Source organism: Crotalus tigris, unplaced genomic scaffold, assembly GCF_016545835.1.
Source record: "Crotalus tigris isolate CLP2741 ecotype Arizona unplaced genomic scaffold, ASM1654583v1 scf7180000018413.2111637, whole genome shotgun sequence".
Lineage (NCBI taxonomy): Eukaryota > Metazoa > Chordata > Lepidosauria > Squamata > Viperidae > Crotalus > Crotalus tigris.
Window position 1 is genome coordinate 1,270,721 of NW_024096990.1, and position 27,464 is coordinate 1,298,184.

Genomic DNA, 27,464 nt, shown 5'->3' on the forward strand with positions numbered 1-27,464 from the left:
AAGAGGAAAGGGAGATCTCAGAATGCTCAAGCTGATTTTGGAAAAAACTAAAGAACAATGCTAATGCATTGGATAAATGAGAAAGCAAAAGAATAACAAAGGGGGGGGGAGCAATACATTCTTCACTGACTATAAAAAAACCCCGTTTGACTCAATATTAATAAATAAAAACTCAAATAAATAAACTCAACCTCCAACCCCACATCTGTATTATCCACCCTAGTTTCCCCAACCTGGGAAAGGACACAGGGGCCACCATGACCTGAGTACAGACGGTCCTCGACTTATAACCCTTTCATAGGTGGCTGAAAAAGTGACCTATGATCAGCCCTCTCGCTTATGACTGCGAAATTCGGGTCATCTGTAAACTTGGCAGACACAGCAGCACCATGACTCCTTTGTTTTGTTTTGTTTTATTTTTTATTTTTCCAAACTCTCCCCCATATATATACCGTGATATTTATCAGATGTTAACATACATTCTTTTTACATTCATATATAAGATACTTTTAATAAAATGAAATAAATACATGCACGTGACTTTTGGTGTTGCTCGCCCATTTCCCCTTTCACTGTATCCACACTCCTTCTCTACCTTCTTTCTCCCTTTCTTCTCTTCCCTCTTCTTCCTCTTCTCTTTCCTTCCTTCTCTTCTTCTCCTCCAACCTTCCTACTTCCTTCTCCCCTCCTTCACTCTTTTCTCTCTCCTCTCCTTTCTTCCCTCTCATCCCTCTTCAGATACAATTCAGGGGTAATGTCCGAGCAACTCCTCTCTCCAAATTTCCCTATCTGTATTATATACAATAAGATTAATTTTCTCTTACATTAATACTTCTATTTATCTAACCTTCTCGGTATATACTTCTATAAAGATTTATACAACCTACCCTGACTCCTTTGTGAAGACGCCCGCCTGCTATGTCTTCTTGACCCCCCCTCAAAAAAAATTCCAATGGAGGGGATAGGACCCCCCTTCTCTCTTTCCCCCTCCCCACCACACAGGGGGGGAGGTCTTCCCCTCTCTCTCTCCCCCTCCCCACCACAAAGGGGGGGGGTCTTCCCCTCTCTCTCTCCCCCTCCCCACCACAAAGGGGGGAGGACTTCCCCTCTCTCTCCCCCTCCCCACCAAAGGAAATAAGAAAAGGGGGGGGGGAAATGAGAAGGTGGGTGTTTTTGCTTCAGGTCTACGCAGCGCCTCCGTTTCCAGCAAAGCGAGAGCCTCGCTGAGGCTCGGGGCTGAGAAAGGGGAGGGGAGGGAAGGGGGGGCTCCGGGACCGTATCTCTTTAAACGGGAGCGCGCAGGGAAGGGAGCCCAGCCGGCGGAGAGCTGGACGGAGACTTCAGGATGGAGCCGTCCCAGCCTCTGCAACGGCTCCCGGGGTCTCCCAGGCTGCAGATCCTCCACCTCCTCCCGCTGCTGCTGCTGCTGCCTGAAGGATGCTGGGCCAAGTACGTGAAAGGCAACCTTAGCACCAAGGAGGTGAGTCCGCAGCTTTGGGGGTGGGGGAGGGCAAAAGAGGGGAGGGGGCAGAACCGAGGTGCCCCATCCTCGCCTGGGCCTACACGGCTGAGCCCGGCTTCTCAAGCGGCCATCCCAGCCTTTTGCATCTTTGCCGGCGGTCCTGCTGGCTGGTGATGGGGGTGATTGGGGGTGATGCCTGGGCTGCCCGCCCCACCCTGGAGATCCCTTCCCCAGCAGCTCTCCCTCCCCACCTCCCCCTTTCCTCTGGGATCCTTCCTTGGACCAGCCCAGAAAGATCACACACACACACACACACACACACACTTTAGTTGGTCCTTCCTTCCCTTTTCATCTCTCTCTCTCCCCCCCCCCCTGGTTTTCTGCCCAGCCTCTCTTTTCTGAGTATTCCGGAGGAGGAGGAGGAGGGTTAGACCAGAGAAAAGATCTTAGGTGTGGGAAAATGGTGCCTAATAATTCTGAATTCCAGACCGCAGGTGTTTTGGCAGTGCTTCTGAGTGCTGAAGGAAGTCTAGACTTGCCTTTGGGGTGTGCCTGACACCTCCCCTTCCAGGCTTGCAAGCCATTTTTGCCATTAATTGGGTACAATGGGAAGCTGTCCTGTGCTGGACAAGATGCTGTAAAGGATGAAGGATATGTTGTGGTATGCAGACAGGGTGTGTATGTGTATGTGTATATGTGTACTGTATATGTATATGCACTGTATATGTGTGTGTATAGTTTATATATACTGTGTATATATAATGTGCTGTTTATATATACACACACACAAACACGCACACACAAACACATGTATCTTTCTGTGTGTGTGTATATATATATATATAGTTTATATATACTGTGTATGTATATATAATCTGCTGTTTATATATACACACACACAAGCACGCACACACAAACATATATCTCTGTGTATATATATTTACTGATATTATTCATGTATATATATGTATATATATAGTTTATATATACTGTGTATATATAATGTGCTGTTTATATATACACACACACAAACACGCACACACAAACATATATCTCTGTGTATATATATTTACTGATATTATTCATGTATATATATGTATATATATAGTTTATATATACTGTGTATATATAATGTGCTGTTTATATATACACACACATAAACACGCACACACAAACATATCTCTGTATATATATTTACTGATATTATTCATGTATATATATGTATATATATAGTTTATATATACTGTGTATATATAATGTGCTGTTTATATATACACACACACAAACACGCACACACAAACATATATCTCTGTGTATATATATTTACTGATATTATTCATGTATATATATGTATATATATAGTTTATATATACTGTGTATATATAATGTGCTGTTTATATATACACACACACAAACACGCACACACAAGCGTATATCTCTGTGTATATATATTTACTGATATTATTCATGTATATATATGTATATATATATAGTTTATATATACTGTGTATATATAATGTGCTGTTTATATATACACACACACAAACACGCACACACAAACATATATCTCTGTGTATATATATTTACTGATATTATTCATGTATATAAATGTATATATATAGTTTATATATACTGTGTATATATAATGTGCTGTTTATATATATATACACACACACACACACAAACACATGTATCTCTCTGTGTATATATATAGAGTTTATATATACTGTGTATGTATGTATAATGTGCTGTTTATATACACACACACACAAACACGTACACATAAACACGTGTCTCTCTCTCTCTCTCTCTCTCTCTGTGCGTGTACATATAGTACACTCTCTGCTTTCTCCTAAATTAATTCATTTGGCATAAGTGTCTGCCATGGTGCTATGGTTGGTGCAAAGAATGAGGATGCAAACAACTTTTTTTAGAGACAGATGCCTCCCATCTGAGCAGGAGAACCACTGAAGTGTTGGGATACTTTAAGGACAAGTTGATCATTAGGGAGGCTGACTTCACAGAGCAGACTTCACTTCATTAAATGTACGAAATGTTAATCCCGATTTGGCAGCAGGAGTGCGCACTTCCATACATCCAAACAAGATGAGGGTGGGCAATGAAAAGCCAGAGCAGCCTGCAGCAGTAATACATAGCCGGGTCCTTGGTGCTCTCTGGGCTTGGTTGTTTTTTTTTTGGAGATGTTTCATGACCCAACTAGGTAACATCATCAGTGCTAGAAGCGAGTGGGGTTTGCTCTCATTTTATATACTATTTTTTTAATATACTAATGACTTGCCCTATCAATATTGGTGGGAGTGATCTCAGTGGTTCTTTGATTGGGTTGTTGTTTATTGTTAGCTTGTTTGTCTGAGTTAGTGGTTCCTTGACTGAGGTATTGTTTGATTGTTGGCCTAATATTAATTAATTAACCAGTGGAACAACCTGCCTCCAGAAGCAGTGAATGCTCCAACACTGGAAGTTTTTAAGAAGAGACTGGACAGCCATTTGTCTGAAATGGTCTAGGGCAAGGAGGGGTAGGCAACCTTGGCTCTTTTATGACTCATGGACTTCAACTCCCAGAATTCCTGAGCCAGCATGGTATAGGGTTTTCTGCCTGAGCAGGGGTTGGACTAGATAATCTCCAAGGTCCCTTCCAACATTATTATTATTATTATTATTATTATTATTATTATTATTATTATTGCTGTTTATCTCTCATCTGGACGTTGATTGCTAGCAAGGAGATGTCTTTTTGTTTCCTTTTTGGCTTTTTGATTGTCTCTTTTGAAAGGTGTGTAGTTGTTCATCTCTATGTAATATATAGATAAACAGAATTTCACCCTTCCTCCCCCCCTTTCTATTTCATATCAGTTAAGACCTGATATGAAGTATGGAGCATGTTCATCCATCAGGACAGACCTTCAACCATTTGAAGAGTTGCTACACTCAAACTTTGCACCAGTTTTCCCCCCATGTAACACCTTCCAGGACTGTAACCTTTAGCCAGCATGACTCCCAGCTTTGCCAGTGAGAAATTAGGAAAGTTTCACTCCCTCTGATGTGGTGGCTGTCATGGAGAAAGATACTTTGCACCAAACTGATAGATAGCAGTATTTTAATTGTCTTGCCATATAGGGTTTTTTCCTTTTCCTGTCTAATCATTGCCGGTTTCCAACTGGCAAATTTTATTAAAAAGACTGAATGAAGTGGATCTTGTATACCGAAGCTAATTCTTTATTTCATCTTTCAATTACTTAGAGACTCTGTTATTTTTTATATTATAGAAGCGTTATTAAGTAAAGTTGGGGGTTTATTTATCTGCTAGGATATTATTGGTCCTGGAAATAGCAAAATGGACTGAAGTTGTGACTTAGGGGACATTGGAAGATCACAAAGCTGACTTCCTTACTGAATCCAAGGCAGAGTTGTGAGGTTGAAATAGGGATTAGCTGTCTTATTTTGACCCCTGTTCATTATTTACCAAGAAACATTAACAGAATAAGAGAGTTGGAAGGGGCATTGAAGGTCATCAAGTCCAACCCCCTGCTCAGGAAGGAAACTCTATACCATTCCAGACAAATGGTTGTCCAATTTCTTCTTTAAAAAACCTCTATTGTTGGAGCATCACGACTTCTGGAGGCAAGCTGTTCCACTGATTAATTGTTCTCACTGTCAGAAAATTTCTCCTTAGTACTAGGTTGCTTCTCTCTTTGATTAGTTTCCATCCATTGCTTCTTGTCCTGCCTTCAGGCGCTTTGGAGAAGAGCTTGACTCCCTCTTCTTTGTGGCAGCCCCTGAGATACTGGAACACTGCTATCAAGTCACCTCTAGTCTTTCTTTTCATTAAACTAGACATACCCAATTCTAGCAGCCTTTCCTTATATGCTTTAGCCTCCAGTCCCCTAATCATCTTTGTTGCTCTTCTCTGCACTCTTTCTAGAGTCTCAACATCTTTTTTACATCGTGGCGACCAAAACTGGATGCAGCATTCCAAGTGTGGCCTTATCAAGGCATTATAGAGCGGTATATATGTTAATAAATTCTGATTTATAATAGACTTCTGGACTATGCAGGTAACTTGTCTCGGAGGGCTGGCATCTATTGATCTATGTTTTGAGAGGGTTGACAGATGAACAGGACCTTGTAGAGACTTCAAACGGCAACATGTAAAAACACTTAACACGTGCACGTGGGTGTATGATAATCAATACTTTGGGTAGTTCAACTCAGACTGTGGCATCTGAGTCACTTCATTCTGTTCTACATCATAGTAATGGTAAAAAGGGCAGAAGGAAGATCGAGGCCTCTATCACAGGCTACAGCAGGGATTCATACAATAGGAAGTAATGCAAAACAAAATGCAGGAATTGGGTATGTCTAGTAAAAAGAAGGATGAGGGGTGACACGATTAAGCAATTTTCCAATATCTAAGGGGCTATCCATTCTCCAGAGCACCAGAAGGCAAGTCAAGAAACAACGAATGGAAACTAATCAAGGAGAGAAGCAACCTAGAACTAAGGAGAAATTTCCTAATGGTGGAACGATTAACCAGTGGAACCATTTGCCTCCAGCAGTTGTGAGTGCTCCAACACTGGAAATTTTTAAGAAGAGAGTGGACAACTATTTGAAATGGTATAATAGGGTCTCCTGCTTGAGCAGGGGGTTGGACTAGATGACTTCCAATGTCCCTTCCAGCTCTATTCTGAATTGACTGGATTGGGTATGTCTAGTTTAATGAAAAGAAGGACTAGGGGTGACTAGTCTTCCAATATCTAAGGGGCTGCCCCAAAGAAGAGGGAGTCAACCTATTTTCCAAAGCGCCTGAAGGCAGGACAAGAAGCAACGGATGGAAACTAACCAAGGAGACAAGCAATCTAGAACTAAGGAGAAACTTCCTGACAGTTAGAAGAATTAATCAGTGGAACAACCTGCCTCCAAGAAGTGGTGAATGCTTCAACACTGGAAGTTTTTAAGAAGAGACTGGACAGCCATTTGTCCGAAATGGTATAGGGTTCCTGCCTGAGCAGGGGGTTGGACTAGATGACCTCCAAGGTTCCTTCCAACATTATTATTATTATTATTATTATTATTATTATTATTATTATTATTATACGGATTTTTTACATAATGCAGGAGAAAACAACCTAGGAGAACTTTCCCGACAATTAGAACAATTAATCAATGGAACAACTTGGCTCTGGAGACTTTTAAGAAGAGATTGGACAACCATTTCTCTGAAATGGCCTAAGCTCTCTTACTTGAGCAGGGGGTTGGACTAGATAACCTCCAAGGCCCCTTCCAATTCTGTTGTTCTATGTTCTACGTCCCACCCTCCCTTTAATTGGCCAATGGTAATGGCAACCCACAAAACAGCTATTAATAGGGCAGGAAAAACACACAACTGCCCACCTCTTTGCAAGTTTGGAACTGGAATCGGAGAAAAAGCTGCTGTTTCCTGCCCAAAATCTATTATTGCTCTCCTAGGAGCCTGGCTGCAGATCCTTTGCAATCCAGCAAGCCTCACTAATATCTTTTTGAATGCAGTTCCTGCGGCTTTTAATTTGGGGTTTTAGGGAGAGAAAAAAACCAGAATCTCGGCAGATCTCTTTAGCATGCTGCCTGATCTCCAGGTAGAAAGCATGAGCTGGTAAACCCCCCCCCACCCCCCCAAATTCTTCCCTACGCATTTGCCCCAGATTTTGCTTTTTTTTTTTTTTCCTCTGCCTACTTCAGCCTTTGGTACGGTTTCCGTGGAAACCTTGAGCATGGGTTGTTGCCATGGGAACAAGTGGGATTTTTCCCCCCCACAGCAGGAAGATGGGGTTGAGAGTTGGAGGGAAAAGAAACAATGAGGTGAAAAGGAGCCAGTTTCTTTAAAAAAAAAAAACTTCTCTCTTTGATAAATATGTAAATACATATATGTGGTTAGGCAACTGTTTGCAGAGCCCTAGCCATTAAGTCTGTTGGCAGTCTTTGTATCTTTTCTTCTTCAGCCCAAAGTCTTATTGACCCAGATCCCAGAAGTGAATTATTCCCAGGCCTTTTGCAAGCTCAAGATGGTCTCACAGCATAGGCCCTTTCTGACTGTTGAATTGACCCATCAAGGGACTTAACAGAACAACAGAATAGCACAGTTGGAAGGGACCTTGGAGGTCTTCTAGTCCAACCCCCTGCTGAAGCAGGAGACCCTATAACACTTCAGACAAATGATTGTCTAATCTCTTCTTAAAAACTTCCGGTGGTGGAGCACCCACAACTTCTGGAGGCAAGTCGTTCCACTGATTAATTGTTCTCACTGTTAGGAAGTTTCTCCTTAATTCCAGGTTGCTTCTCTCCTTGATCAGTTTCCATCCATTGGAAGACTCTGATCGTGTTGCCCCTGGTTCTTGTCTTTGTTAGACCAGACATACCCAGATCCTGCAACTGTCCCCTGATCATCTTTGTTGCTCTTCTCTGCACTCTTTCCAGAGTCTCAACATCTTTTTTACATTGTGACGATCAAAACTGGATGCAGCATTCCAAGTGTGGCCTTACCAAGGCGTTACAGAGTGGTATTAACACTTCATGTGATCTTGGTTCTATCCCTCTGTTATTGTAGCCTAGAACTGTGTTGGCTTTTTTTGGCAGCTGTAGCACCCGGCTGGCTCATATTTAAGTAATTGTTGGAGATCCTTCTCAAAGTTACGTACTACTGTGGAGCCAGATACCACCTATCCTGCATCTGTGCTTTTGGTTTTTCTTGTCTAAATGTAGAACCTTACTCTTCTCACCACTGTCTTGCTATTGACTACTGCATGTTCTTGAATAGGGTTATCCAGTGCGTGCTGTCCGAATGTGCACAATTTAAAAATTCTGCATGCCAAATAACTAGAATATGGGTGATCCTTTTCAGTCAGCACGAATGAATCTAGAATAAATGCTTGGCTTTTCATGGAGTTAATTGGCTCAGCACTGAAAAAGGAACAGCAGCTGAAGGATGGATTTGAGTTTATTTACTATTGTTTCCTTCTCTTTCTATTGATGAATGTGAGTAGAGAGTAAATGGCAGAAAAGGGTGGAAAACGTGCATTGCATTGGACAGGAATAATCCTCCCAAAATTTGGCTGGAGACTGCTGCAAAGTGGAGTTGCCAGATCTGTAGAATAAGCGTAGTTTAGATGTGCTGTAGGCTTCATCATTAGGACGGTTGTGAGATAGCAACTTTCAGACTGAAAGAAAATGGGGAAAATTGATGTACATTTCTACAAAGGGGGTTCTGTGTTTGATTGATCTGCATTATGATTGGTTTTATGCTACTTAATTAAGAAAAATGGACATTAGTGGGAGTACATTGGGGATTCCCTATTGGCATGCATGGTTAATTCCATCTTTTCTGACACCTACAACTAAAGGGCTTGGGGGACTCTTGAAGACCTGCCAGATCCCTTCCAGTCCTATGATTCTCTGATGCTTCACCCTGCTACAAGAAAGTTCGTTCCCATCGTCCACTTTATTTCAGAGTCAGTTTTAAGCACATAGAGATTCACCTCCAGGAAAATAAATCTTACAAGAGGCCCTTGGGGCTGTAAACTGGATAATATGGGCTAGATTTCTTTAGTTGATCCATTGCACTCTATTAAATTAATGAGCCTTAGAGTAACTAGCCGGATTCAAGATCAGGCTGCTGATATTTGCGCATTAGGCCAATAATTTCCAGAATATAGTGGTTTTTCCACTGGGCGTGGATTGGCATGTTCAAGGACTTACGTTGCTGTGTTTCCAGGTTTCTGCATCTGAATTCTAATAAGTAGCCATAGTCTAGCCCTAGAAGAAGATAACAGATTGCCTTATCTGAAGATGCTTCCTAAATAGATCTTCCTCTTAAGAGATGGGAATTCTCTCAGGATGATTTATCTGTGGTCACCATGACATCAAGATGAAATGGGTGTCAGGATGGCCTTGCTGAAATGATGCAAAGCCCGCCTGTGTCATTTGACATTGTGCGAAATGAGGAAAGTGACTAATTTCTACTATTTGTGGCCTGGTGCCATGTTGCACAAGTTATTTGTGTCATCTGGGGGATGTCATGTAACATGAATGCCCAGGGATTACCTATTCAACTAAAGAGTTGTTCCCTGAAACAATTAATTAAATCAATGACATTACCATGTTTTGGAACTCGCTACCATAGGCTAAGATCAAACTAGCCAAACCAAATAATGCTTAAGTAAGTTGTGTGAACCCAGCAACTGATTCTAATTTTCTTGGGAGAGTTCATGCCAAAAGTTTGTTTTGACTTTGATTTATTATTATTGTATTTTATTTTATTATTTTATTATTTTATTATTTATTTTATTTATTATTTTTTATTTTATTATTTTATTTTATTATTTTATTTTATTTATTTTTTATTTTATTATTTTATCCAACCTTTTTTTATATAAATAACTCAAGGTGGCAAAGATGCTTAATACAGTACTCCTTCCTCCTATTTTCTTCACAACAACAACCCTGTGAGGTTGGGTTGAACTGACAGAAGGACTGGCCCAAGGTCACCCAGCTGTCATTCATGTCTAAGGTGGGACTAGAACTCTCCTTCTCCTAGTGATTGGTCCAAAATCACCCAGCTGGTTTTCATGTCTAAGGCGGGTCTAGAACTCACCGTCTCCAGGCTTCTAGCTTGGTGCCTCTTAACCAATGTTTCCAATGCTGGAATGGACTAGAAAGGCCTGTCTATATGTCACCCAACAGCTGGGGTTGTATGAACACAAAATGTTCTTAGCTTTCTTTTTGGTTTCTCCTGTAGTATTCCTTATCATCTGTATAGACCAGGGGTAGGCAACCTTGGCTCTTTTATGATTTGTGGACTTCAACTCCCAGAATTCCTGAGCCAGCATGGGGGAACTATGGCCCCCTCATGACTGGTGGACTTCAACTCCCAGAATTCCTGAGCCAGCATGAGGGAACTATGGCCCCCTCATGACTGGTGGACTTCAACTCCCAGAATTCCTGAGCCAGCAGGGGGGAACTATGGTCCTTTCATGACTTGGGGACTTCAACTCCCAGAATTCTTGAGACAACATGGGGGAACTATGGCCCCCTCATGATTCGTAAACAGAATTCCTGAGCCAGCGTGGCTCAGTTTGGAAACCTCTCCCTTTTCCCTCAGCATGGCTGGCTCAGGAATTCTGGGAGTCGAAATCCACAAGTCATAAAAGAGCCAAGGTTGCCTATCCCTGGTATAGACCAGTGTTTCTCAATCTCAGCAATTTAAAGATATGCAAACTTCAGTCCCAGAATTCTGCTGGCTAGGGACTTCTGGGAGTTGAAGTCCAAATCTTAAAACTGCTGAGATTGAAAAACACTAATAAAAGCACCGAGCTACATCAATGCTGACATGTTGGATGGTTTTTTTTCTCTCTCCTTTTTTTCCAGGATTGGGTCTTTTTGACTAGATTCTGCTTCTTTTCTGACTATGGACGACTGGATTTCCAGTTTCGCTACCCTGAGGTATCTTTCAACATTGCAGTCCGCATTTTAGAGGCACCTTTTACCAGTCACAGCCTGCAAATTTTCCCCTTGCACTGGATAAGTTTGCAACTACGCAACTTTGCTGCCGTCAGCGTAACCCTCTCTTTTCTTCTTCTCTTTGAAGAATAAGTGTTGTGAGAACATCCTTCTTTATTTTGATGACCCTTCGCAGTGGCCGGCTGTTTACAAAAAGGGAAATAAGGTCAGTTTGTATTGATTGTTGCACCGCAGATGGATTCTGCTTCTCCTCTTCCTTCTTCTCCTTTTAACGTTATTTCTTTGGGTCAATTAGTTCTGCCGTGCCAATTAATTTCTCACACGGATCTTCAATCCAACGGCTCCTTTGCAGGGGAGTTACTCTATAACTGGAGCACTGCTCTTCTGAAAACCTTTGGTAGAATATACAGGTAGTCCTCAACTTACAACAACAACGGAGCTCCAGATTTCCGTTGCTTACTGAGACATTTGTTTTGTCCCATTTTACAACTTTTCTCATTAAAGTGAATCTGCAGTTATTAAGTTAGTAAGAAGTTCGTTGTTAAGTGAATCTGGCTTCCCCATTGACTTTGCTCATCAGACAGATCACACGGCTCCTGGGACACAGCAGCCGTCGTAAGTACGAGTCAGTTGCCAAGCGTCTGAATTTTGATCACCTGATCATGGGGAGGCTGCCACGGTCATAAGTCACTTTTTTTAGTGCTGTTGTAACTTTGAATGGTCACTAAATGAACAGCTGTAAGTCAAGGACTACTTGTAGTTATTAACTGCCTGTATATTTTCCTTTCCGTTGAAGAGAAATATCTGAGACAGCTGTCAATAGGATCCTATTATTGCATTGAATTCTTTTTTTCTCTTTTTTTCTTTTTTCTCTTTTCTTTTTCTCTCTTTTCTCATTTTCTTTCTTTTTTCTCTTTCTCTTTTTTCTTTTTTCCTTTTTTCTTTTTTCTCTTTCTCTTTTTCTCTTTCTCTTTTTTCCTTTTTTTCTTTCTCTTTCTCTCTTTTCTTTTTCTCTCTTTTCTCTTTTTCTTTCTTTTTTCTCTTTCTCTTTCTCTTTCTTTTTTTCTCTTTTTTCCTTTTTTCTTTTTTTCTCTTTCTCTTTTTCTCTATCTTTTTCTCTTTTTTCTTTTTTTCTCTTTTCTCTTTTTCTCTTTGCTTACACATTACTTTTTGGGGCCAGTGGTCTGAATAGCTTCAAGTAGCTGAGTCTCATAATTGACCCGGACAGGATCCTATTCTAGGGCAGAAAAGAGGAACAGCCAGGCCTCAAAGGACATCCAGATTAGAAAACCAAAAGTTATGCAAGCTCACACGACTTCTGTTCAACAGATATAGCAACAGAATGTTGCAAGTCTGGATGTGCTTCCCCACTTTTTTTTTTTAAAAAAAAAATATTTCTAAGAACGAAAGTTAGTCTGTCTCAGGATACTGTTCTGGTCTGGATTCAGGTTACTTTTATCTAACTGTTCATTGCTGCTCTTGCAATCTTGATCCCTTCCCATTCTGTTATTCTGTTCTATTATTCTGTTATTCTTTCTATGTTCACATGTATTCATCCCATCAAGCCCAAGAAAATCCAGAATGGTATAGGACCGTGGTGGCGAACCTATGGCACGCGTGCCACAGGTGGCACGCAGAGCCCTCTCTGGGGGCACGCGCACCGTCGCCCCAGTCCTAGGCCTTCAGCTGGGTTTTATAAAACCTTTTCGCTTTAGGCCTCCGCCGCTGTGTGCAAAAAAAAAAAAAAAGGTTCAATCAATCAATTTCAACTTCTCACGGGAAAAAAAAAGATCTCGCAAAGTTGGAATTGATTGATTGAACTTTTTAGTCCCGCGAGTCTGCCGTTACCACTGAAGCCATGCCGACCCAAAGGGCCACGCCCACCCAATGGGCCACACCCACCCGGCACCCGACGATACATAAGTAGGTTTTGGATTGCAGTTTGGGCACTCGGTCTCTAAAAGGTTCGCCATCAGTGGTATAGGACAGTGGTGGCGAACCTGTGGCATGCGTGCCAGAGGTGGCACTCAGAGCCCTCTCTGTGGGCACGCACACCATGCCCCGGAGGTGGCAACCGTCCCTCTTCAACCAGCCGCCCGCTAACTCGCCAAGGTCCCACATGGCTGGATGCATCCCAGCACCCATGTGCTCAGTGGCCTCTGTGTGTAGGGGCCAATGGTGTCAGGCAGCAGCCGCCCTGGCCCCTGACTCACCTTGCCCTGTGACAATGGCACCCCTGCCCTGCCTCACCTTGTCTCGCCTCACCCTGCAGGACGAGCCTCCTGCCCACCACCCCACCTGCCAGAGACCCCCTGGATCTCCCCCAACCCTGCCCGGCCCCCACAGGCGTCCCTCCCCATGAGCAACATCGAGGTGATCACGCCCACCTTGGCCACTCCCACCCAATCTGCCATGGCCACCACCCAGTCGGCCACGCCCATCTGGCACCCGGCGATAAAGAAGTGGGTTTTGGGTTGCAGTTTGGGCACTCGGTCTCTAAAAGGTTCACCATCACTGGTATAGGATCTCCTGCCATGGACAGGGGGTTGGACTAGAAGACCTCCAAAGTTCCTTCCAACCTTATTATCCTGTCTTCTTCCTCCTTTTCCTCAGGGTTACAGAGGAAAGAGGAAGAGGATTCTAAAGTCTTCCAGATGCCCCTGAAATTCAGTGTTTAGCATCCCTCCTCTTTGGCCTTATTGAGTGGATAGACACCTTAGGACAGTGGTTCTCAACCTTTTTAATGCTGCGACCTCCAACCGGTCGTAAGTCGAGGACTACTCAACCGGTCGTAAGTCGAGGACTACTCAACTGGTGCAGCACCGTTTGCAGAATGGGACTTTTGGCGGGCTCAGCAGGGCAGAGACAGCCTGGACAATTCCTATTAGCTTTTGAAAGCCAATAGAATTAGACTCTGTTCAAGAGAGTCTATTCTATTGGCTTTCGAAAGCCAATAGAATAAAAGGGAGTAGCCCAGCTAAGGAAAAGGGGGAAAAAATGGCGGACTGCGTTGTTTGGCGACCCCATGAAATGGTCGTTCGACCCCAAATGGGGTCCCGACCCACAGGTTGAGAACCACTGCCTTAAGAATATCTGGAGAACTATCGGTCTCCTAGGTTGGTTTTAGAGTATTTTGGGGCCCTAAAATGAATTAAAATCTGATGCGTGGTTGCTCTGTAGCTCTGATGGTTCACAATACAGGAAGACTGCGTAGAAAATTATGAATTTCTGATACACTGTGCTACAAGAAATAAGCAAATTAAGAAACAAAAGGCTCTTGTGAGACAATCACGTGATTTGCTACACAAATGGAGCTGCAGCCAAATGAGAACTTATACTCAGCTTTGTGGTTTCTGATTCCAAATTCATTAGAAGGACTGAGCCTTAGGGGAAAGTGTTCTAGGATTCTCTTTTGTCTTCTCTCCCTTCTCCTTAGGATTGTTTGATGAAAGAATCGGTCATCCGCCCAGAAAACAATCAAGTTATCAACCTGACAACCCAATATGCCTGGTCTGGATGCAAGGTAAGAGATTTCAGTAACTGCAAAGGAACTCAAGTCCTCTAGATCAACGTTTCTCAGTTTCAGAAACTTTTTAAGAGGTGTGGACTTCAACTCCCAGAATTCCCCAGCATGTTTTTAAGATGAGTGGACCTCAACTCCCACCTGTTTTAAAATAGAAGTCCACCCATCTTAAACATGCTGGCTGGGGAATTCTGGGATTTGAAGTCCACCCATATTAATAATAATAATAGTAATAAAGTTGGAAGGGACCTTGGAGGTCATCTAGTCCAACCCCCTGCTCAGGCAGGAAACTCTACACCATTTCGGACAAATGGCTGTCCAGTCTCTTCTTAAAAACTTCCAGTGTTGGAGCATTTACTGCTTCTGGAGGCAGGTGGTTCCACTGGTTAATTGTTCTCACTGTCAGGAAGTTTCTCCTTAGTTCTAGGTTGCTTCTCTCCTTGATTAGTTTCCATCCGTTGCTTCTTGTCCTGCCTTCAGGCGCTTGGGAGAATAGCTTGACTGCCTCTTCTTTGTGGCAGCCCCTGAGATATTGGAACACTGCTATCATGTCCCCCCTTGTCCTTCTCTTCATTAAACTAGACATACCCAATTCTAGCAACATGCTGGCTTGGGAATTCTGGGATTTGAAGTCCACCCATTTTAAATATGCTGAGGCTGAGAAACCCACCAATCTAGATTTTGCAATTTATGAAATACTGCTCTGTAACCTTCCAATCTAACAGAAGAGGTGTCTTCTTTAAATTAATGTATTTTTCAAAGGGCGTTTTGCGAGGCTAAAACGTTCATCATAGCAATCCAGACAGGCACTCAGATTTAAGGATACGATGGGACAGGAAGTGTAAAAACTCAGTTCTTGTTTCTGCCACCTGTCTCTCCATGTGAGTTTTGCTAAGGGATGGAAATTCGCTTCTGGACAGGCCACTCGCTGAATCTAAGGCAACCAGAGTTTATTTATAGTCTACACTTAAAAAAAAAAGTATAAGTCACTTTTTCCAGTGCCATTATAACTTCAAATGGTCATTAAACAAGTCGAGAATTACCTGTACATTCTAAGGAGAAGTTTGGGCCATGCTCATATTCACCTGAACTGATCTGAAAGCCAGAGGACTTAATATTACAGTTGGTGAGTGGGAACCCCTGGATAACGACAATGCAAACAGAACAGCTAGTTGTTGCTATATTTGGCTATACTTTGTGCGTTTTCTCATCCAGCTGGTGACCGAAAATTCAATCCGGTATCTGAGTTGCACAAGCGGCAGGAGTTTCCGTTCCGTCCGGGAGCGCTGGTGGTATGTGGTCCTCAGCAAATGTGGGGTGAGTCTGTCTGAACCCCCTCATCCCCTCGACCTGGGTCCCTTCCCATTAAGGCCCGTGCTGATGTTCATCTTCCTCTCTCTGACAGGGTGATGGCTTGGAACTGGAATACGAGATGATTTTGACGAATGGCAAATCGTTCTGGACACGTCACTTTTCTGCCGATGAATTTGGTAAGGTTCCCTGCTGGTCTATAGTCCTCAGCCAGATTTGCGCACCTCTGACCTTCAAAGTGCGAAAATGGCTTCTACAAAATAGTTGCTAGACCCCGAGAGAAGATATTGCAAGCTCCCCAGAGAGACAAAACATAAATGATTTTTAGCACAGGGCAAGAAATTTTCCTGAGCATCCATGCCCTTGCAAATAAGGGGAAATAATTACTATTATTGAAAAAAAAATTACCTCTCTAATGACAGATGTCCTTTTAGTGCAGTGGTTCTCAACCTGTATGTTGGGACCCCATTTGGGGTCGAATGATGGTTTCACGGGGGTCGCCAAACAACACAGTCCGCCATTTTTTCCCCCTTTTCCTTAGCTGTGCTACTCCCTTTTATTCTATTGGCTTTTGAAAGCCAATAGAATAGACTCTCTTGAATAGAGTCTAATTCGATTGGCTTTCAAAAGCCAATAGGAATTGTTCAGGCTGTCTCTGCCCTGCTGAGCCCGCCAAAAGTCCCATTCTGCAAACGGTGCTGCACCAGTTGAGTAGTCCTCGACTTACGACCGGTTGGGGGTCGCAGCATTAAAAAGGTTGAGAACCACTGTTTTAGTGTGTCCTTTTTTCTTTTTCCTGTTCCCCCTTCTAGGTATCCTGGAAACTGACATCACTTTCTTGCTCATATTCATCCTGATCCTCATCATTTCTTGCTACTTTGGCTGTAAGTACTAAAGAATGTTTGTGCTTATGAACTCGGTTCACGACTTCCTGTTTCTGACCGAATGTGACTCTTTTGATGACCATCAGATTTGAGCAAACATGGGTCGCCCTGGGCTTACGACCACACAAATAGGACCGGGATTTTCATCGTAATCTGTTACAATTGTTAAGTCCAACTCGCATCCAATTTTAAAACCATTTTTTACAAGGGTTGCTAAGCGACTCTGGGGCCATTAAGTAGCTCATTCTTCCAAATGGGCATTTCCAGCAAAAAAAAAAAAAAAAAAAGAGGTAAAAATCACAATCGCGTCACTTCAGGACACTGCAATCAAGTCGCAGCCAGTTGCCAAACACCTGAATTGCGATTACGTGAACCCAGGGGTGGTGTGATGAGTCATCTGATTGTGGAACGTGTGGCAGACAAAGACACCTTGAATTGTAATTAGGCTTTCCCCCCCCCCCCCGGTCTTTTTTTTTTCCAGATTTGTTGAAAGGTCGGCAACTTCTGCACACGACATACAAGATGTTCATGACAGCTGCTGGAGTAGAGGGTAGGTATGAAAAGAACTGGGGAGGCAGTTTGGTCTAGGGCAGTGGTTCTCAATCTTTTTAATGCCGCGACCCCCAACCGGTCGTAAGTCGAGGACTACTCAACTGGTCGTAAGTCGAGGACTACTCAACTGGTGCAGCACCAATGAGACTTTTGGTGGGCTCAGCAGGGCAGAGACAGTCTGGACAATTCCTATTGGCTTTTGAAAGCCAATAGAATTAGACTCTATTCAAGAGAGTCTATTCTATTGGCTTTCAAAAGCCAATAGAATAAAAGGGAGTAGCACAGCTAAGGAAAAAGGGGGGGGGGGAATGGCGGACTGCGTTGTTTGGCGACCCCCGTGAAATGGTCGTTCGACCCCAAATGGGGTCCCGACCCACAGGTTGAGAACCGCTGGTCTAGTGATTAAGGCACCTGGCTAGAAAGTAGAAGATCGTGAGTTCTAGTCCTGGCTTAGGCACAAAAGCTGGCTGGATGACTTTGGGCCAATCACCAGGAGACTGTGAGTTCTAGTCCTGCCTTAGCCATGAAAGGCGGCTAGGTTACTTTGGACCAATCGCCAGGAGACCGTGAGTTCTAGTCCCTCCTTAGCCATGAATGATGGCTAGATTACTTTGGGCCAATCACCAAGAGACTGTGAGTTCTAGTCCCACCTTAGCCATGAAAGCCAAGTGGGTGCTTATGAGAAAGGGAATTCCTATTAAAATTATTTCCACCTATAGTATAGGTTTGATTTAAAAGATCAAAGCATTTTCCTCTGAGCTGACCTGTATGCCTGTGATTTTGCGTCCACATCTTTCACTTTTTTAAAAAAGCTGCATTTTCTATAAGAGTTGGCAAAAAAACAGATTGTAGCTAAATATTCACATTGGTAGCTATATAAATAACGACAGCATTGTGATTCCCAGAATTGTTCGGGAGAGTGCAGGTGGAGACAGATGGCAATTAAGAAAGAAATTAGAAAATATGAGGGGTATCATTTAAGAGCCAATAATAGAACGAAGAGAGAAACCAACACTAAGGAAAGTACAGTGATTAAACTCTGTCGGGGCAAAGAACCAGGCCCATTTGTCAAGTTGCAGCTCAGCATATTTATGGCTCAAGCCTATATACAAGAATCTAGTCAACTAAAGTTCAACACTAAGTTGGCGCTAAATAAAAGATCAATGGAATTCAAGAGGGATTTGATGTAGACTTTTGTGGGAACGTATTAATTCTCAGCTTGTGACTCGTTTTACTCCACCACCACCCCCAGTTCTGCCTGCTCTTCTGCAAATCCTTCTACATGCTTGTTACCTGTTTACTTTTTCTTCTCCAGTGCTCAGCCTGATGTTCTTCTGCATATACTGGGGCCAGTATGCAAGTGATGGTATTGGAAACAATAGTCTTAAGATCCTGGGTAAGTTATCAGGGATGGGCCTTCCCATTTACCAGTTGGATTCCTAGTAAACCATGATTTATGGAACCACCACATTAAATTGGTTTCACACCTAACATGAAACCATCAACTATGATTAACAAGCCATAATGGCTGAGTTAATACCTCATGTAGAGCCGGGGCTTGGGGGGGGGGTCTTCGTTTTGGTGAAGTTTAAGTGAACTAAATCACCTGTGTCAGGAATGTACAACATCCATCAACTTGAAGACCACAGAAGACTTTGCGGGCCCCACCTACGATTTCCGATTAGGTGGAGGATGATGGACGTTGTCATCCACCGTATGTGGGGAGAAAGTTGGATAATGTGCTATCTGCAATATTAAGTTTTATAGGGCAGTGTTGTGTCTCAACCCATCCCTAGGACCATGGATTATTTTAAATCTCTAACTGGCTTAGATTCACCCACTATCTCCTCTTGTCTTTCCTTAATTCCAGCCAAGCTCCTTTTTTCCGTCAGTTTCTTGATATTCCTCTTGATGCTCATCCTCTTGGGAAAAGGATTCACAGTTACCAGGTACCAGCACAGCCCTTGGGTGTGTGGAATAACAGAGATAATGATAATTGTGGGATAAAACAGCCAGAGGGATGGGCTGGATTGGAGAGGAATGGGCTTTTCTTATGCAGATTATGCAAAAGACTATGTGGAGGGGAGGGGCTAAAGCAGTGGTTCTCAACCTTTTTAATGCCGCGACCCCCAACCGGTCGTAAGTCGAGGACTACTCAACCGGTCGTAAGTCGAGGACTACTCAACTGGTGCAGCACCGTTTGCAGAATGGGACTTTTGGCAGGCTCAGCAGGGCAGAGACAGCCTGGACAATTCCTATTGGCTTTTGAAAGCCAATAGAATTAGACTCTATTCAAGAGGGTCTATTCTATTGGCTTTCAAAAGCCAATAGAATAAAAGGGAGTAGCACAGCTAAGGAAAAGGGGGAAAAAATGGCGGACTGTGTTGTTTGGCGACCCCCGTGAAATGGTCGTTCGACCCCAAATGGGGTCCCGACCCACAGGTTGAGAACCACTGCTCTAGAAAGAGTGCAGAGAAGAGCAACAAAGATGATTAGGGACTGGAGGCTAAAACATATGAAGAACGGTTGCTGGAATTGGGTATGTCTAGTTTAACGAAGAGAAGGACAATGGGGGACATGATAGCAGTGTTCCAGTATCTCAGGGGCTGCCACAAAGAAGAGGGAGTCAAGCGATTCTCCAAAGCACCTGAAGGCAGGACAAGAAGCAATGGGTAGAAACTAATCAAGGAGAGAAGCAACCTAGAACTAAGGAGAAACTTCCTGACAGTTAGAACAATTAACCAGTGGAACAACCTGCCTCCAGAAGCGGTGAATGCTCCAACACTGGAAGTTTTTAAGAAGAGACTGGACAGCCATTTGTCCGAAATGGTATAGGGTTTCCTGCCTGAGCAGGGGGTTGGATTAGATGACCTCCAAGCTCCCTTCCAACATTATTATTAACAACAACAACAATAATAATAATAATATATTACTTCTTACCACCTTCTGTGGCCTCCATTACTCCAAGGAGGAGTCAAATGGGCAGAAGAAAGGTTGTTGAATTAGGAAGAAGAGCATACATGAAGAATATTCTGGTGGTGGAAAAGTAACAGAGATTGAGAAGCTGAGTGATGTACAAAGGATCCGCAGTTGAAGTTATGAGACTTAAGAGTATTATGGAGAACAGCTTGGAATTGGGGCTGCTGTGTCATTGGCAAGCTAGAAGGAGGAGAAAAGGTGGCTAAGAGCTGTAGTGTGTGAGGCAGTGTTTCCTTTTTTTGTAATTTTGGCTTACGGCTCCTTGTATGACAGGGGTCGGATCAGCCACACGGGCTCCATCAAGCTCTCGGTGTACATGACGCTCTACACTATCACCCATGTTGTGCTGTTTATCTACGAGGCTGAGGTGAGTTCCCTTCCTTTTTCAGCTACGTATCCTTTGAGGGCCACAAAAATTCAGTTTGCGCTTTCTGCGTTCTGGTTATTTCCTAGATCACACAGTCCTTCCTCGTCATGGTTCACAACTGCAAAAAGAGTTGGTTCCCCCCCCCCCCCGGCAATGTGCTGGCACTCCTGATTGCAAGGAAGCTTGTGCAACTCTCAGCTAAAATGAGTCACGGATTTGATTTAATGTAAATTTCCTGTCTAATTTGTCTTGCAAATCATCAATAACTGACAAAGGGGAATATTTATAGCTCGGGGTTAAAATGAGAGATCCTTGGTGCTCTCCCGAACTTTCCTTGCAGACGTTTCATGACCCAGCTAGGTGACATCATCAGTGCTAGAAGATCCATAAACACAGAACAGAACCCCACTCCCTCCTAACACTGATGGTGTTACCTGAAGGGGTCATGAAACGTCTGCAAGAAAACAACCAAGCTCTAAGTAGAGCACTAAACTCCTCTCAAATCTTCAATAAATTAGGGTAAGGCCTATCTTTGTTGCGCTTTGTGTGCTGCACACCTTTGTTGCACAAACTCTATTTTGTTGGACAACTATGATCCGATGAGTCTAGAAATCTCCATAACTGACTAGTGGGGGAAATCATCTTGCTGTGGGGAAATTGTGTAGCTTCTTAAAAAAATCATGACTTCCCCAAGTTTTTTACCCGCTTCCTTCCTTTCGGTGCTCAGTTCTTTGATCAGGCACAAGTCCTCTACACCTATGAATCACCAGCTGGATATGGCTTGATTGCCTTGCAATTTGTGGCTTACATCTGGTTCTGCTATGCCATCCTCATCACACTCAAGCAGTTCCCGGAGAAACAGCCGTTCTACGTGCCATTCTTTGCTGCTTATACCCTCTGGTCAGTAAGTTTAGAAGATTAATAGGGCAGGAAAATTATTTTGGGGGGGGGTCCTCTCAAAGACTATTTATCCATTAAGTTTATATGCTGCCCGTCTCATTTTCTCGAGTGACTCCAGGCGGCTCACAATAATATAAAAACACATGAAAAACATTAACAAATAAATAAAAGGCGAAATAACTGAGTATGAAGAGCCAGGGTGGCGCAGTGGTTAGAATGCGGTATTGCAGGCTAATTCTGCCCGTTGTCAGCAGTTCGATTCTGATCGACTCAAGGTTGACTCAGCTTTCCATCCTTCTGAAGTTGGTCAAATGAGGACCCAGGTTGCTGAGGGCTATAGATGGACTCTGTAAACTGCTTAGAGAGGGCTGTAAAGCACTGTGAAGTGGTACATAAGTCCAAGGGCTATTGCTATTGCTATGTCCTAGTTCCACCATTGTTATGTTGGCCGCTAGAGCTCCCGCCATGAAGACTTAGTTATTAGTTTAATGTAGTGTTTCTTAGCCTTGGCAACTGTAAGATGAGTGGACTTCAACTCCCAGAATTCCCCAGCCAGCATGGAAGTGTGAAAACTGGTCATCAGTCACTTTTTTCAGTGCTGGTGTAACTTTGAACAGCCACTACAGGGATGGTTGTAAGTCAAAAACTATTTTCAATGAAATCAAGTCCTTTGAGCAGCTGGGTCTGTATCCCTAGAGTGTCTTGTTCTTTTGTAGGTTCTTTGCTGTCCCAGTTACTGCACTTATCGCTAACTTTGGTATACCAAAGTGGGCCCGAGAGAAAATAGTCAACGGTATCCAGCTGGGGATTCATCTCTACGCTCATGCCGTTTTCCTGGTAAGAATTTTCACATTACCTACCATTTCTAATTCCTATTGCAAGCCTTAAATGCTCACATGCGATGGCTGAGATACTCAGCACATTGGACTAGACCAGGGGGAGGCCACCTTGGCTCTTTTAGGACTCGTGGACTTCAACTCCCAGAATTCCTGAGCCAGCATGGCTCAGCTTCATCCAGCTGTTCTCCATCTCCCTTCTTTCTGCAGATTATGACCAGGCCCTCAGCGGCTAATAAGAACTTCCCATACCACGTGCGGACGTCACAGATCGGGATCGTTGAGGAAGCTGCAACAGGGGCCAAATTTCCGCATCACGTCTACGGCAACGTGACTTTCATCAGCGACTCAGTGCCCAACTTCACAGAGCTGTTCTCCATCCCCCAGAGTACAGGAAGCAACACCAGCAATGTGAGAATCAGAGAGGGTCTCCTCGGAGACCCATCCCTTCCTTAAATGGGTATGACGTTAGAGCTGAAACCCCCCTCTCAAAAAAACCCCTCTGTGGTATCACACGTGAAGCCCTCAGGTGGCCTTTTTTTGTTAAGAATGGTGTAAAGCAGGCGTAGTCAACCTTGGCTCTTTTATGACTCGTGGACTTCAACTCCCAGAATTCCTGAGCCAGCATGGGGGAACTATGGCCCCCTCATGACTCGTGGACTTCAACTCCCAGAATTCCTGAGCCAATCCCAGAATTCCTGAGCCAGCTCGTGGATGAATTCCTGAGCCAGCATGGGGGAACTATGGCCCCTCATGACTCGTGGACTTCAACTCCCAGAATTCCTGAGCCAGCATGGGGGAACTATGGCCCCCTCATGACTCGTGGACTTCAACTCCCAGAATTCCTGAGCCAGCATGGGGGAACTATGCCCCCCTCATGACTCGTGGACTTCAAATCCCAGAATTCCTGAGCCAGCATGGGGGAACTATGGCCCCCTCATGACTCGTGGACTTCAACTCCCAGAATTCCTGAGCCAGCATGGGGGAACTATGGCCCCCTCATGACTCGTGGATTTCAACTCCCAGAATTCCTGAGCCAGCATGGCTCAGCCTGGAAACCTCTCCCTTTCCCCTCAGCATGGCTGGCTCAGGAATTCTGGGAGTTGAAGTCCACGAGTCATAAAAGAGCCAAGGTTGCCTACCCCTGGTGTAAAGAATAAAAAATATGACCTTGATGGAGATACGCAAGATCTTTCTTGATGGATTTCTGTCAAAGTCATCTTCCATACTCTCTACAAACAGTCCCTGGATTCTCAAAAGCAGGGATGCCCAAACTTGGCAACTTTTAAGACTTGTGGGCTTGAACTGGCTGGGGAATTCTGGGACTGGAAGTCCACAGTCTTAATGCTGCCAAGTTAGGAGAACCCCTGCTTCATTCTGAATCTCCTCTTCTGTAAGTCCTGTCCAGTCCAGGTGCAGCAACTCTGGACTCCTATCCTCTGAGCACATAACTGATAATCAGAGGGTGACTTTGAGCAGAAGTCAAAGAAAGCAGGCAGCTGTTTTGCAATGTTTTCCTTCCTTTTTTGTGTCTTATCCTGCCACCTGCCTGCCTAGCCGAGATGCTAGCAATAGTAATAGCACTTAGACTTATATACCGCTTTGTAGTGCTTTACAGCACTCGCTGGGCAGTTTACAGCATCAACATATTGTCCCTAACAATCTGGGTCGTCATTTTACCGACCTCGGAAGGATGGAAAACTGAGTCAACCTTGAGCCGGTCAGGATCGAACTGCTGGCAGTGAGCAGAGTCAACCTGCAATAATAATAATAATAATAAAGTTGGAAGGGACCTTGGAGGTCTTCTAGTCCAATCCCCTGCCGAGTCTTTTGATCTTATTGCTTTACATTGGGTAGGTCAGGCGTCCCCAACCTTAACCCAATGCTGGCTGGGGAATTCTGGGAGTTGAAGTCCACAAGTCTTAAAGTGACCAAAGTTGGGGACCGCTGGGGTAGAGGCAGCAAGGCTGACAAAGACCAAGGTTATTTCTTTCCTGCCAGTGTTTATTTGGACTTTCTGCCTACTTTTCCTCCTCCAGACCCGCAAACAAATGGAAGACACCTCTTCTGCGGATCGTAGCCTGACCTCCAACTGCGTGGTCACCACCTCTGAGCTCAGCGGTGCCCCTGTGCTGTTGAAGCCATCTCTGGGGAGTGAGACTCAGCCTCCGCCCTACCAACTCCACGCGCCCCAACTACACCAACACAACGGCTACACCGAGTATTTTAGCATGCATACAACTGGCGCCCGGCCCGTGTAAAAGTCTCTTGACTCTCCTTCTGGCTAGGTTGATTCCTATCGCGACATTTTCTGGGGCTCCTTCTCTCAGACAGCGGCGCCCCCCATCCTGGGTTTCTCTCCTGGGGCCCCCTTTCCCCTGTGGCATCATTCCCTTTTGTCCAGCCGTGTCTTCTTGGGATCAGGAAGCCAGGGAGACAGAATAGGCTGGGTGGGTTCAGCCCTGTTCCCCTCACCATCTCCTGGCTCCTTCGCTATGACTCAGTTAGTCTATACCAGTCCTTCCCCATGGGACCGTCTTAAGCTTTCCCACCCCTTCTGGGGCTGCTTCTGGGAGGGGAAGCCAAGCATTGAATGAACATTGGTGGAGACGCTCTTCCAATCCACTCAAAGCAGGACTGGGCAACGGTGGGCACTTTACGACCTGTGGACTTCAACTCCCAGAATTCCTCAGCCAGCACGGCTGCCTCAGGCACTCTAGGCGTTGAAGTCCACAGGTGGTAAACGTAGAGCGACAGGCCCATCTTCGGCTGACTTTTCCCTGTGGACCAGCGTTTCTCAACTTTGGCACCTTGGTGATGGGTGGACTTCAACTCCCAGAATTCCCCAGTCAGCAAGACTGGCTGGAGAATTCTGGGAGCTGAAGTCCACAAGTCTTTAAAAGTTGCCAAGGTTGAGAAACAAGATCAAGATCACTGTAGTTTTCCCCAGCGGCCATTGTGATTCAGTGGTTTTCCTGTCTGGATCCCACAAGAGGAACCACAAAGCAAGCTAGGCCAGATTCGCCTTGTAATTATATCTCCATGTTACATGACACCATATTAACATCTTTTGGACCACCTTTTTTTCTTTCTGCTTACCTTGTGAAGATAGTTTGAATCTTCTAGGTCCCTCTGTTCTGGTTCCCCAGGGTAGTTAACGTTGCCCTTGTTAGTTCCTAGGAACCAAGCTACAGTAAGATGGTAAGATGAGCAGCCAATACATTTGATAAATAAACAAACAAAATAAAATGATGGTGCTGTGGGTTCTCCTCCCTGATCGTGGTGAATTTCTGAAAACCACAAGAGCACATTTTTGCTTTTTTCCCCTTTGTTTTGCCAAAATAAAGAATATTCTCGTGTTTCTATTTCACTGAGAAAACATGTGACTCTGTTAGGGAAACATCTGCTTATAAAAGGAGGAAGAGATACCTGAACATGGAACATTTCATTTGCTCTCTTTTTTTTTTTGTAAAATAGCCTGTTAACCACAGGCACTGACAATGTAATACGCCCTTTGTTTTCTTCCTCGGGATAATATACAAAACTAATAAAACGAAACCTATTTTTAGTGTGACACAGCACTCAAAGAAGGATCTGTGAAAGGATGAGATAGTTTCCTAATCTGTTAAAGTAGTTATTTTTTTTTTTAAAAAAAGGTTGAACGTTGTAACGGAGATGTACTTAGTTCAAAGCAAATCAGTACTTTTACTCATTCATCATATTATTACCAACTTAACATACATTATTTGTTGGCCGATTTTGAAGGGATTTAAGTCAACTTCAGAGCAGCATACACTATAAAGAATAAAAAATACAATAGTAAACAAAAGTACATGTACTGGGACACAAATGCCTTTAATACGGTGGTTCTCAACCTGTGGGTCGGGGCCCCATTTGGGGTCGAACGACCATTTCACGGGGGTCGCCAAACAATGCAGTCCGCCATTTTTTTCCCCCTTTTCCTTAGCTGTGCTCCTCCCTTTTATTCTATTGGCTTTCGAAAGCCAATAGAATAGACTCTCTTGAATAGAGTCTAATTCTATTGGCTTTCAAAAGCCAGTAGGAATTGTCCAGGCTGTCTCTGCCCTGCTGAGCCCGCCAAAAGTCCCAGTGTATAAACGGTGCTGCACCAGCTGAGTAGTCCTTGACTTACGACCGGTTGAGTAGTCCTCGACTTACAACCGGTTGGGGGTCACGGCATTAAAAAGGTTGAGAACCACTGATTTAATACAACGCTTTCCAACCTTGGGAATTTTAAGACGTGGACTTCAATTCCCAGAATTCTCTAGCCAGCCATGTTTGGCCAGACAATTCTGGGAATTGAAGTCCGCCCATCTTAAAGTTCACTAGGAGGCTGGCTGGAGAATTCTGGGAATTGAAGTCCATATATCTTAAAATGCCCAAGCTTGGGAAATTCTGCTTTAACAGCAACTTTATTTATGGTACTGCAGAGAAGGGATCAGGTTGACTTTCATGTTTCTGCAGAGCTTATGAAACCAATATGCTTGGGTTCTTTTTCTGTCAGTAACCATGGGAAAATTAGTATCTCAATAATGTTCCTCTTTTTTTCTCAGAACTTTGCATAGTAAAATTTTTCCACTAATGTCCATTCTGTGGTGCGTCTACTGGGGTGTATAAATTACACTCATGCCATGATTAAAAGGTTTCCTCCAGTCAGCCACAAAATACCACTATTCAGAGCAATGGTCGGATTCAGCTGGTCCGCCCCACTTTGGTAGAACCGGTAGCTAATTTTTTGTTGTCCAAGCCCAGAACGGACTTCTGGAAGCGGTATCCACGCAGAACTGGTTGTTGACCTATTTGAAACCCACCCATTCAGAGGTGTCTGATTCCAGTTGTGCAAAATCCCACCTGATTACCGTAGCATTAATTGGTAAGAACAAGCAATTATCTCATTGGCAGCTGCACTTGTCTGAGCTTTAGTTTTAGAAAGTAGCTCAGTTACCCTATAATCGCTGGTGGAACCTTTACAATTTTGCAGCATGGTCTAGAAAAAAAAATAGCAGAATGCCAAACACATCAGCAGATCACGTTCACACGGCTTAGTGGCAGAAGCTCCAAGCATCTTTATTGCATTTGGAAAAAATTCTTTACATGTTCTCTTTCATCTCCCATAATT

The 27,464-nt window shown here is 43.8% G+C and overlaps 1 protein-coding gene across 2 annotated transcripts; it reads left to right on the forward strand.

The window, feature by feature from the left end:
- The first annotated feature begins 1,274 nt into the window (after nt 1-1,274).
- Nucleotides 1,275-25,573, forward strand: TMEM145 (transmembrane protein 145). 2 transcript variants are annotated; one of them, XM_039352195.1, is made up of 15 exons: nt 1,275-1,480; nt 10,880-10,954; nt 11,100-11,177; nt 14,409-14,495; nt 15,711-15,812; nt 15,901-15,985; nt 16,619-16,690; nt 17,172-17,240; nt 18,558-18,638; nt 19,113-19,191; nt 20,495-20,588; nt 21,316-21,488; nt 22,205-22,325; nt 22,535-22,735; nt 24,364-25,573. In XM_039352195.1, the coding sequence occupies exons 1-15, from the start codon at nt 1,346-1,348 to the stop codon at nt 24,583-24,585; spliced, it is 1,674 nt and encodes a 557-aa protein (XP_039208129.1). In that variant the 5' UTR covers nt 1,275-1,345; the 3' UTR covers nt 24,586-25,573. The 2 variants fall into 2 exon arrangements, with proteins under 2 accessions (XP_039208129.1, XP_039208130.1); XM_039352196.1 differs by having other exon boundaries at nt 22,535-22,784; nt 24,364-24,502.
- The last annotated feature ends 1,891 nt before the right edge of the window (nt 25,574-27,464 follow it).